Below are 12,883 nucleotides of genomic sequence, written 5' to 3' on the forward strand. Positions count from 1 at the left end.
CACTCCTACTTCCCTTCCAGGGCTTCATGCTCCAAAATTCTCTCTACATGCAAAATTCCCTGCCTCCCTCCCCCCCTCCCCCCCCCTTTTTTTTTTTTTTTTTTTGAGACAGAGTTTAACTCTTGTTGCCCAGGCTGGAGTGCAATGGCACGATCTCGGCTCACTGCAACCTCCACCTCCCAGGTTCAAGCGATTCTCCTGCCTCAGCCACCCAAGTAGCAAAATTCCCTTCTTATGATTAGATCTCGGCTAGGTTAGGGGAAGGTCTTTTTGGAAACCAATTCATACTAAGGAGTGGGTGACAACTCAACTCCACTCTCTCAATCTCTATGACGTTTTCTTGATAACTGAGGTTGATCTCTAGTTGGTGGAATCCAGCACAGCAGTGGGAGCATGAAAGAGCCATTGCGGGACAAGATGGCCCACCTACTATTCCTTAAATCTTATCCCCTGACTTCCTTACCAAGCAATAACTAAAAGAGAAAGGGCCTTCAGTGAGCCACTGCCCCCTGCCCCCTCTCCAGCTAGTTTCCTTCCTGGAGCCTCAGCCTCCTTTATAGAAGGTGCAAAGTCCACTATAAATGGGGGCAGGCTCTGCTCCTTCCAAAACCAAATAAGGTCCTAAACACAGGCACCCACTATGTCCTGGGGCTCCAACACTTGAGGAGGACACACCTTTCAGCTAAGACAGAAACGAGGTCTGAGGATCACCCTGCGGAGAGTCTGGCCATTAAGGACTCCTGTGCTTCCCTCTACAGGGCTCTCCTGTTTTAACCTCAGGACAGTTTCTATTCTGCCCAGTTCCTGCTCCCATGTCCCTCCACCTTCCCTGGAGGCCCAGCCTTGCCCCTCTTCCTTCTGGCTCCAGGGACTGGAAGTGGCCCCAAGCCAATGCTCAGGCAGGCCCAGGCTCAGCCCCAGCCCCAGCCCCAGCAAACCAGGGAGGCAAAGGGGAACCAGGCGGCTTGGCTCTAGGGATCTGGCAGCTTGCTGAGTGTGAGACAGGCCCAGACACAACTATCTTGTGAAACTTCCCTCTTCAACACCTGCTTATCAGGTGGGCAAAGAATAATTCCTAACACCAAAAATGTGTCAGGCTAATTTGGGTAAGTTTTACTTGATTGCAACGCCAGGCGGGTCAGCATGCTCTCTTGGCTGGCCATTTCCCTCCCTAGATTGCTCCACAGGCTCCTGGCAGGCAAACAGTCTGTCATTTAATTTTTAAAAGCCCACTGCTCCTACTTGTCAGCCTTGTAGCTTTTCTTTCTCTACATCAGCTGGAATAAACAGGAACTGCTTCTATTTTAAACAGAAGATCAGATATTTTCTGGCTACCCATAAAAGGAATACTGGTCATGTGAACTTGAAAATCTAATCTCCTCTCAATCTCACACCCCCACCCCAACCAATCTGACTGACAACCTGTGTTGTGGTTGAGGAATTAGAAACTAAGCTGGTTTCTCATTTCTACTGATGGAACAATTTCCTTTCTCCTTCTGGGTCTAGTATTTCCTCTAGTGTCTCTTCCAGATCCTTCTCAGCCTGTATAAGTGAGACTGAATCAAAGAAGAACCCCAAAGAAGGGTAGCTATAGACTACTGAGTTTGCTATTGTATTATAAGGCTCAAGTGGCCAAATCCCGTAAAGGGATCCAGAAACATTGTAGAGAAAGGCAGCCTTGCCGAGAAACAGAGATCCCATACCCTTCTCCAACCAACCCTTCCCCCAGCACACACCCCCACTCCACATTGTTAAGACACAAATAGCCAAATCCTGGAGTTTGGAGAAATGGTACTGTCATGCCCTACTTTCTAGTGGTTTCTACCCTGAGTTCCTCTTGAAAAAGAACTACAGAGCAACAGATGCTGGTGAGGCACTCACAACTAGGCTCAACTATTCTCCTGTTAGACATAAACAATCTCACAGAATACCAGCCTCATACGGTCACTCTGAGACCATGATAAAATGAGGCAAGCCAAGGCCACTGCATAATTTTGTCTATGCATAGACAAAAACAAGGTCACTGTGCCACCCACAAAAAACCAAACACCTGCTTTCTTGGCTAAAATTAGTGACTGCTATGTCTTCCCAATTACAGCTTTATTCTCTTGCTAGTCTCCCTCCCTACAAATAAAACTTATTGAAATAAACAACCATGGACTTGCCCCTGCTTTCTGATAATATCCAACAGAGCAAACCCTTTCTTGGACCCTCCCCAAATGACCCAACCAAAGCCCAAATGCTGTAATAATTCTAACTTCCTTCTACTGAGTTGCTTCATGGATCCCCCATGGTGTGTTCTCACTCACTGCAACGATTGCAACTAGTCACAATCCCAATTTTTTTCAAAATAGAGCTCTTGAATTTATTCCTCCAACTGAAATTTTGTACCCTTTGATCAACTCTAACCCAATTAATTTATCTGCAATGTGTTCCTGGGGGGTTTTGGCTGAAGAGCATTGACACTCTCCAAGTTAGTCTTCCAATCCTTATTTCCTCTAGGAAATAAGATGTATTTATTCCTTCCTGGTGTAGGTGTATTTATTTATCCATCACCATGAAGTGGTTAAGAACATGAACTCTGGAGTCAAAGTACTTGGCTCCAAATCCCAGCTCTTTGACAAGTCACTTAGCTTCTTGGAGCCTGCTTCAGAAAAACTGGTCTCTCCTCACACAGGACTGGGAGGATTCAGTAAGATACGTAAAGTGTGCATCGGTCTATAAGAGATGCCAATCAGGAGGTTATATCAGGGAAACTGATACACAGCAAGCACTTAGTTTATTTATTATTATGTCCCACCCTTCACCAACCTCTGCTCCAAGCCCCCACATCTCTCATTCTCTCTCCCTCACACACACACACACACACACACACACACACTCACACACACTCCACACATGGGCACACAAGGTTTGATAATTTTATTTAAATCTTAACAATTATCAATGGAACAATGGAGGCTTTACCTGTACAGGCGTACTTCCTAGGGGTGGAAACTCTAAACCACTCCCTTGTGTATACTTTTAGAATGATCAGGCCCTCTCAGCAACTATAAGATGGTTATGCATATACAAAAAAATCAACGAAGGTAGAAATAGCATAAAATATCGAAGGCACTAAGGATAGAGGTTTTTTTTTTAAGTTATAGAATGTGATTGGTGAAAAAGAACTTATTAAATGTACCTGAATATGCTTCATCTTGCAGAACATGTTAATGGTTTTTGGTAGGGACTGCATATATGAATAGGATTGGGTAAAGTGAATTTCAAGTCTGGGAGAAAATGTCTTTTATCTCACTCAAGTCCATTCAGAGCATTTTGGGGCTCCCAGGAAATCTATCCATTGGGGCTTGAGTGGAAGTGACGGGGGTAAGGGCAGAAAAATTACGGATGGAGTTGGGGACAAAGTTCTGAGAGCAGCTGAGAACAGGAATGCACTTTCCAGGGTCCAGACAATACTAACTCTCTGTAGGAATTAAGACAACAACACACATTCAGGAAAATTACCACAAAGAAGAAGAGAAGCCAAGAAGAAGGCAATATGATGTAATGGTCTTGAAAGTCAAAAGGCCCGAGTTTTGCTCTGAATCTGCCATTTGCTGCCTGTGAGACTCCTGGCAAGGCACCCTCCTGGCTGAGACCTCTACTTACTCAACTTACTCAACTGCCCTCTTACCTCAAGAGTCAGAAGCATCGGCCAGGCACATTGGCTCACACCTGTAGTCCCAGTACTTTGGGAGGAAGAGGCAGGCGGATCACCTGAGGTCAGGAATTCAAGACCAGCCTGGCCAATATGGTGAAACTCCGTCTCTACTAAAAACACAAAATTAGCCGGGCATGGCGAGGCATGCTTGTAGTCCCAGCTACTTGGGAGGCTGCGGCAGAAGAATCACTTGAACCCAGGAGGTGGAGGTTGCAGTGAGCCGAGATTGTGCCACTGCACTCCAGCCTGGGTGACAGAGTGAGACTCTGTCTCAAACAAAAAAAAAAAAGAGTAAGCGGCACCAATAAAGTGTGTGTAAAGATATCACAAACTGCAAAGTACTATAGAAATGAATGCCAGTATAGGTGAGGAAAAAAAATCAATGAAAACTTCAAAGTAACACACTCTTTGTGTTAGGTAGTTGTGATATCCAAATAGCCTGCCCCCATATAATCCTTAGCAATTATAGTAGGCATAGCTGTCTCTACAATATTTAAAACGGTAGGCCTCTTTGGCAACTATGAGAAACTGCACAGGGCAGGAACTGGAGGAAGCCAGTTCCTTTGAAGCCAAACCCCCTGCCCAGTGGGGAGGCAAGAGCAGGGAGGGAGGCAGCAGTGAGTGGGCAGGCGGCCTCATGCCCCGTGTCACCAGCCTTTGATGCCCCAGTGCAGGGAAAGTGCCAAAATGGCAGTGTCAAGGTCTTAAAAAACTATCTTCCACCTCAAGAAGTTCCATAACAAGTCATTTAAGGGACTTTTAGATTATCTTGGTTGAAAGAATTACTTGAAGAAAATAAAAGGCATCATTCAGTGGTTTCCAACATTTAAAAATTGCAGATGTCAAAAAAACACAGAGTTTCTGCATGGTACTAGCTATACTCCATTTCCATTGAGTAAGAAATTGAGTTCTCAAATACAGATCTTCAAATTCCTTGCACACACCATTCTCTTCCATTGCCCTTCCCAACCATGATGAGGGAGGGACCTACAACCTCTCAATTACCGTCTGTTAATATGGTCATAGTCAAGCAAATTGGGACAGAGCTCTAGACAAAGTTTCTACAGAAAAGAGAAGGGATAGTGAGGGAGAGATTTACTCAACACACTACAGCCTCATTAGCAAATCTCCCAAGAATGAAGCTCCTTTACAAAGTTTGAGCAAAAAACATGAAAACCCTGAGTATTTCTCTGCTAAGTAAAGAAAAAAACATGGCTGGGCACTGTGGCTCACACCTGTAATTCCAGCGCTTTGGGCACCCCAGGCAGGCAGATTGATTTTGAGCTCCAGAGTTCAAGACCAGCCTGGACAACATGGTGAGACCCCATCTCTACTAAAAATACAAAAAAATAGCTGGGAATGGTGGTGTGCACCTGTGGTCCTAGCTATTCAGGAGGCTGACGGGGGGAGGACTGTCACTTGAGCCTGGGGGGTGGAGGCTGCAGTTAGCCGAGACTGCACCTCCGCACTCCAGCCTGGGTGACAGAGCAAGACCCTGTCGCAAAAAAAAAAAAAGGAAAAGAAAAATAACCACTTTTGCTCTTTTGCTCCCTGTGCTGAGTTAAAAGCTAAACCAAGCTAGCCCTAGGTAAACGTTTCATGTCTATGAAGTGTATTGTCCTTTCAAATTCTCCTTCCCCACTTGGGTGGTGACAACTCCTGTTTTATCTTAGGAGCACCAAAACTTCCTACTCCCTCTCTCCCTGCTTGGGAAGGATTAGATATTATTTAAACTTCCTGGCTGGCACTCATTCTTGTTAAAGTTTAACTGTTGAGGTGTCATACAATAATGATGGATTGAGAACCCCTAGGGCTTGCATGATAAGCATAATGCATTCACGGAGAGGCCCAGGGAGTGAGACATGGATGGGCCTATCGTAAGATTGGAGCTGGTTTCACAAGGAGGTCACAAATGAGACAAACAAGAGAGGGACAGAAGGACGGGAGACAGAGGTAGTGAAGGGCTTTGTTTCATTTGTTCCGTTTTTAAGCTCTTTAGAATTATGGATACTGAAATGAACATATCTGTAGGCCTCAAAGAACAATAAAAAACATGAAGAAACACTCAAAGCTTTTTCACATTTTACTACAGAGGTATTTGATAGACATATTTATTATTAGTTAATATGTAAACTTGTAAACTGCTAATTCATATCCTACTTGTACAAAATCATTTTACAAAAACTCTTTAAAAACTAATAGAGAATGTATTCTCTGGTGGGCATCACTGGAAGGCATACCTGGGCAGGTGCCTCCCCTGAAGGCTATCAGCAGCTGCAACCAGCTCAGCTACTGCTGCCTTTGCAGCCGACACTCCACCCTCCTGCTACCTCTTCATTCCCAAGTTCACTGCGTCTTGATTCGTCACCTTTTCTCCCCTCTTTTGTGGACGCCTTCTCACCTGACACCCACCACTTCACAGATGATTGTACAGGATAAATGAATAACAGTATTGTATCTTCGTACCTTTCTACCTTGGACGAGAACAACTCTGGTTCTCTCAGACATTCAGCAGTCTTATTTCCTGTAGCCTTTTATCCCATAATATATTACTTCAAATTTAAATAAATCTCCTTCAACCAGAGTCCTCAAATAGCGTTCATTTTATCCTTTGAGTCATCCTTTTATATAAAGTCCTTCAAGTATCCATATTACAATATTTAACCCTCATGATCAAAACGACTAAGAAAGCTGTCTTGTTACAACTGTTTTATACTCTACATCACCAGGAGCTCTGCTAAGAAAATACAAAAAGGAAAAATTCAGCTCAACAATGAGCTGTAACAGGTTCTTAATGTGTGCTACTATTTGAAGTCTCTAGGCCAAAATTATTGCAAACAAAGAATCAGTTCTTCCAAACATCACCAAAAGATCCAGGGTCATGCACCAGACCAGAAATCCACTGTGATGTTGATATATAAAGGATTGTGTTCCACAGATACTAATTTATAAGAACAACTACTCAACCCATCTGTTCTCCAGACTCGTGACACTTGGTGTAAGAGCTTCATCCTAAAGATAAAAAGAACAAATGTGAATGATAAGAATTTAACGAATGTCTCCACTGCATTTTGCCTTGCCCTGAAATGTGGCAAACATATTTTTGTAAATTATTGTACCTGTTGTGTTTCCTACCATTACAAAGTTTGTTTTCGCCATTGAAGGTGACAGACATGATAGCCATGTATTCATGTGTCAGACTCCACGTGAGAACCCGGGGACCCATGATGAAAAGTGTCACTGCACTCAGTGAGCCACCAGTCTACAGGACAGAAGGATGTGCAAGGAATACAGATACAACAGGATATGTACCATCCATTGCTAACTGATCCTTGGCTGAGCTTCAGGGGATCTCTGAATCTTCCTATGTTACAAGGAAAGTTTGTCTGTAGGTGGGTACATGGCTTTCACGAGCCTCCAAAAAAATTAGAATGTATGTAGATGAGGATGAATGAAGGGGGACCTAACTTCATGAGGAAGTGAGGTGAGGTGTCAGGGAGAAGGAAAATTTCAGTAAGGCTGAAAGAGAGAAATCCACCAAGTGAAGAAGGTGAAGGAAAAAGTACTCCAGGCAGAGAGACCACCCTGGGCAAGATGCACAGACGCAAAAGAGCAGGATGCATTTAAAGAAGTCACTAGTGTGGCCAGAACCATGGAATCTGGGAAGACAAGTGGGCAGTGAACTGAATAGGTTCTACTTGTTCAGCAGTGAAGACAATAAATGCTAGTTACCCATGACAATATGGATGGGGATCAGATGCATAATGTTCAGCTAAATAAAGTCAGAGAAGAATAAATGCAGTGTGATTTCATTTACATAAAGTTGAAAAACATGCAGAACTAAGCAATCTTTTGTTTAGGGATACAAACATATGGGAAAACAAGAAAACCAAGAAACAGCAGAAATAACTATCATTATCACAAATACTTATCACAAAAATTCAGAGAAGTGTTACTTGGGTAGGTGGATAGGGGAGATGTGAAGGAGGAGACTACAGAATTAGGGAGGACCACACAGGTCATGCACTCAAAGTGGGGGTAGGAGATACCAGCAGTGTTCATGGCATCAAGAATCTTCATACTTTTCATGCAATTTAGGAATACTCTTTTGTATCTGCTCAATAATTAATTTTTTTAATATAAAGAGAAAAATGCATACCTATGGACAATGACTAGAAAAACATAGAAAATAGAAATAGCTATTTTGTTGGAGTGGTTGACTCTACCAAAAGGGTGAAAAGCCATTTAATAATGCTTTAAAATATAAACTTTAGGCCAGGCATGGTAGCTCATCCTGTAATCCTAGAACTTTGGGAGGCTGAGGCAGGAGGACTGCTTGAGCCCAGGAGTTTGAGACCAGCCTTTGGCAACACAAGGAGACCCTGTCTTTACAAAAAATAAAAAAAAATTAGCCAAGCATGGTGACACATGCCTGTGGTCCCAGCTACTTGGGAGGCTGAGCTTGGAGGATTGCTTGAGCCTGAGAGATCGAGGCTGCAGTGAGCCATGGTCACACCACTGCACTCCAGCTTGGGTAACAGAGCGAGACCCTGCCTCGGAAAAAAATAAATGAACTTTAACAGGACTGTTTAATATCAGGCTAAAAGCACTTTAATATTGTTTTAAAATGTAGACTATCACAAAAGCACTAAAAACCCTTAAGACTGTTTGAAAATTTAAGGGGAAAAATCAGAACAAAGTAATACAGATTATTCAATCAAAGCCTCATAAGAACTGGCTTATCTGCCAGGATTCCTTGTGAATAGGCCAATTCCCAAGGCAGGAAAAGTATAAGAAGAGCCTAGAACATTTCATCACAGCAGAGCACAGGGAGGGAAGCTCTCGAGGACTACTGGGATTCAGGACCCAGCTTGAAGAAGATCCCATTGGCCAAAGAAGAGACAATATGAGTACCAAAAAGTACAAGAACTACATCCTGAAGGATGCTAGGAAACACCAAGTCATTAGTCTGAAAAATGTTTAATCAGTGCTTGACTCTTTTCTCTTTATTCTGCCTTTCCTATAAAAACTATACCCCAGAGTATCCAAATACATGAAAAGGGAAAGTACTTTGTAGAAAAATCTAATAAATGCAGAAGGAACAATAGAATTAGAATATTACAATTTTGCAACTCCTAATTAAATAATAAATTTAGAAATCAAGCATCAATGACTGCTGAAGTCATTAGGTAAAAAACTGATGAGGAATCTCACAATGCATAGATTAGACTGGCAATATCGAAACTCATAGATCAATCCTAACATCACAAAATGACACAACCAGACATTACATCCTCCTGTTGTGACACTGGAGGAAGTACACAACACCATAAATGAAAATTCTTGCCCAAAAATAAGATTCCGTTCAAGTCTCCAGAAATGCAGAGAAATCCCAGTGTGACGGTTAATATTGAGTGTCAACTTGATTGGATTGAAGGATGTGAAGTATTGTTCCTGGGTGTGTCTGTGAGGGTGTTGCCAAAGGAAATTAACATTTGAGTCAGTGGACTGGGAGGGGCAGATCTACCCTCCATGTGGGTGGGCACCATCTAATCAACCGCTAGCGAGGCTAAAATAAAGCAGGCAGAAGAAGGGAGAAGCCAACTTGCTGAGTCTTCTGGCCTTCATCTTTCTCCTGGGCTTCCTGACCCTGAACATCAGGCTCCAAGTTCTTCAGCTTCTGGACTCTTGGACCTACACCAGTGGTTTGCCAGGGGCTCTCGGGCCTTTGGCCACAGACTGAAGGCTGCCCTGTCAGCTTCCCTACTTTTGAGGTTTTGGGACCCGGACTGGCTTCCTCGTTCCTCAGCTTGCAGGCGGCCTATTGTGGACTTCACCTTGGGCTGGTGTGAGTCAATACTCCTTAATAAACTCCCCTTCATATATACATCTATCCTGTTCGTTCTGTCCCTCTAGAGAACCCTGACTAATACAACCAGTTTATGAGAAAATAGAGGTCAGGAGGACATATTAAGTTATACTACCAGGATGCAATTGGAAAAATCCATAATGCAAGGAATTCTATTGGACAAATAATCTGGCTTGTTCCACAAATAAATATCAAGGAACACATAAAGAAGGGGAGAGGGAACCTACAGATTAAAAGAGATCATTCAAATGCAATGTGGACCTTGTTTAGACACTGATCTGATCAACTGGTTTTAAAAATAAAAAAGCACTTAACACTGACTAGACATTTGATGACATTAAGGAGATATTGTTAATTTTATTCTAGGTATGATAATGGTATTCTGATTCCTTTTTTAAAACCGCTTATATTTTAAGAATACATACTGAGGCAGTTACATATGAAATGCTATGACATCTGTGACACATTTCTAAATCCAGTGGGGTAAGAAAAAAACTGAGGGAAAGAAGAGAGGCCATGAGTTGAGAACTGTAGACGTGAGGGTTCAGTGCACCACTTTCTCTCCTTTTGTGTCTGTTTGAAAATTTGCTTAATAAAAATCTTTTAACACAATGAACTGGCTCAAATCTGATCGAATTCAACATAGTCCTTATTGACAGAACAGACTAGGGAGGTAGCCTGCCAGGCAGGTGAAGCCAGGACTTACCGTTCTGCGTTCACCTCATTGCCCTTGTCTCTAGTGTGGAAGACCATTGTATATTTACCCACTTCAGGCAGGGGCCGGGAAATTTTCATTCTATGGAGCTCAACCCTAGAAAAATAATAGAGATTTTTTTAAAGTCCATCCTATTTATCTACCACTAGGCAAATAAAAAGCATCATTTGCGAAAATTTATACACACACACACACACACAGTGTCACAAACAGCTTGATTATTGGAGTATTAAAAAAAGAAAAACTTCTAAAATTTCCAATTTCTTATAATGGTGGAACTTCAGGTGATAAGCCCAAAAAAGAATGAGATTCAGCATTTATTACTGGGGTACAAAGAAGATGTGTTAGTTTATACTTAGTCATTTTCAAAAAGAAAAAAAACTGATAAAGTACTTATTTCAAAACATCCTGAAGAATAGGAGAATCAAGTCTATTAGGATCCCCAATTTACTTAGAGTTGCCTTCTTTTAACAAAGAAAGGAATGGCCATTTATGGTCACAAACTTTAAAGCTACAATCCTAGGTTCAAATCTGGACTCTGTTATTTACAACCTCAGTAAGTCAGTTCACAGTTCCAGGTCTCAGTTCCCTCATCTGTAAAATGGCAATGGTGATAGGGAGTTGATTTCAAATATTCAAATGATATAATCTGCATGGAACATGCTTGTACTCTGCAATGTATTATATGTATTATATAAGTACAAAGAAGGGTAGTGCCTGTTGCACAGGCAAATAAATAAGCAGTAAATCTCAACCAACTTTCATATTCAAATCATCTTAGTTTATCCACCACATTAGTCAAAAACCATTCTGAAGGCCATGATGGTCTTTTCAAATGAAAGCAAAATTGGAGGCTCCCCTCTACTTTGAAGCTGAAGCATAGCAGGAAAGAAGACACTGAAGATATGTGATCAGGGCAAAATTCTACTAATCACCCCAGTGAAGTACATTTGGGGAAGATAATGGGGATTGTTTATCACTAGCCTTTGCTACTCTTGTCCTGAAATGTAGCAGGTACCCTCTGTCCAGTTCCTAAGCCATGACCACATAGGCTGCTGATGGGCTGGGCTGTGAAGAGCTGTTGCCCATCACTACGGCCATTTCTGTAGAGCCCCTGGTCAGGGGAATCCACTCCCTCCTGCTAGAAACATTCCAGAGGCTCTCAGCCTAGACATAAGAACAAGAGCAGCATGGAGCCCCTGGGTTCTTTATGATGAGGCAACAAAAAAATTTCTGACAGTCACGTAACTAATAATTCAGAGCCCCAGGTTAGAAATTTCCTTTCCAGCCAGGCACAGTGGCTCACACCTGTAATCCCAACACTTTGGGAGGCCAAGGCAGACAGATCACCTGAGGTCAGGAGTTCGAGATCAGCCTGGCCAATATGGTGAAACCTGGCCTTTACTAAAAATACAAAAAAATTAGCCAGACACGGCGGCACACGCCTGTAGTCCCGGCTACTCGGGAGGCTGAGGCTGGAGAATCACTCGAACCCGGGGGACAGAGGTTGCGGTGAGTCGAGATCGCATCACTGCACTCCAGCCTGGGTGACAGAGCGAGACTTTGTCTCAAAAAAAAAAAAAAAAAAAAAAAAAAAATTTCTTTTCCAAGAGGCAACAAGCAGGAGGGAAGGGGGCCTCCTGACACCCAGAATGGCCTTGTGATTACAAGTCTAAAGATACCAGCCTAAGCTCTGGAATAATTACTTATTTCTGGGAGGCAGGGATAACTATAACTATCTGGCACCCAAATCCAAGTTGAGGGGAAGAAGCTGTGGGTGGAGGCCAGACTTATTCCCTTTGAGCCCCTCAGAGCAGAAAGCAGTCCAAGAGAACCCAGGGTAATGTCAACAGCCCAGAGTCAGGCCACCTGCAGTCCCCACAGTGTGCAGGGCTGCCAGGGCTGCCTAATGCTTGAGGAGAGGACCTCTTTGCCTGCTTCAACATGTGCAGCTCCCCAGAGGCTGCTGGCACTCCCTGCAGGGGGACACTGGGAACTGTGTCCCCAAGAGGTCTGACAGAAAGCATGAGGCTCTTAACAACCCGGTCTCCAAATTGCAGTTCAGCAGACACCTTGCAGTTTGGGGTTTCTCACTCACTGGTGTCTCAGTAAGTCTTTCCCACTGACAAGTACATGAGGCCTCCACCAACACTTCTGGACCCCAAATGCCCCCAGGCCAGAAGTAAACTGCTACTGGCACAGAATGATGTGGGCCATCCTACCTTCCCTCCACCCCCTGCACCCTTCAAGCCCAAATCTGCAGCCTAGTGACCTGCTGGACTGGCATCTAAAGGAATAAATATAAATGCAGGTCTCCAGAGCCACACTGAGTGCAGAGCCCCGTGAAGGTGACCTTTCTCTGTTGTTCACCTGAGTCTGAGGTCATCGTCTTCGCCTCCCCATCCCCAGTAGTTGTTAGAGAATCCATTCACCTTGAAAAACTGCTCTCTGCTTAGGGCAGTAACACCCCCAAAATATCCACTGTAACGTAACCTGGAGCAAAAGAGATGAGAGAAATGGTAAGAATATTAGCACCAAAGGTCTCTGATTTCAGGGCTGGCGTTCTAGGAACACCTGGGAGACCGTGTACTTCCAC

General features: G+C 43.4%; 1 protein-coding gene across 17 annotated transcripts in view; it reads right to left on the reverse strand.

Moving 5' to 3' along the window:
• Positions 1–5,773: 5,773 nt before the first annotated feature.
• The window catches only part of B4GALT4 (beta-1,4-galactosyltransferase 4), a 29,281-nt gene continuing 22,171 nt past the window's right edge, over positions 5,774–12,883 (reverse strand). For 14 of the 17 annotated variants that reach the window (XM_019024346.4, XM_055383713.2, XM_019024348.4 and 11 more), the window contains 3 exons: positions 12,658–12,780; positions 10,279–10,383; positions 5,774–6,715 (listed from right to left, as the gene is read on the reverse strand). In XM_019024346.4, coding sequence (XP_018879891.3) covers positions 6,583–6,715; positions 10,279–10,383; positions 12,658–12,780 — 361 coding nt within the window. In that variant the 3' untranslated portion in view covers positions 5,774–6,582. Of the gene's footprint in view, positions 6,716–10,278; positions 10,384–12,657; positions 12,781–12,883 lie in introns of those variants that run through there. The other 3 variants (XM_063704087.1, XM_055383716.2, XM_063704088.1) reach the window with 1 other exon arrangement.

Source organism: Gorilla gorilla, chromosome 2 (genome assembly GCF_029281585.2).
Source record: "Gorilla gorilla gorilla isolate KB3781 chromosome 2, NHGRI_mGorGor1-v2.1_pri, whole genome shotgun sequence".
Classification (NCBI taxonomy): domain Eukaryota; kingdom Metazoa; phylum Chordata; class Mammalia; order Primates; family Hominidae; genus Gorilla; species Gorilla gorilla.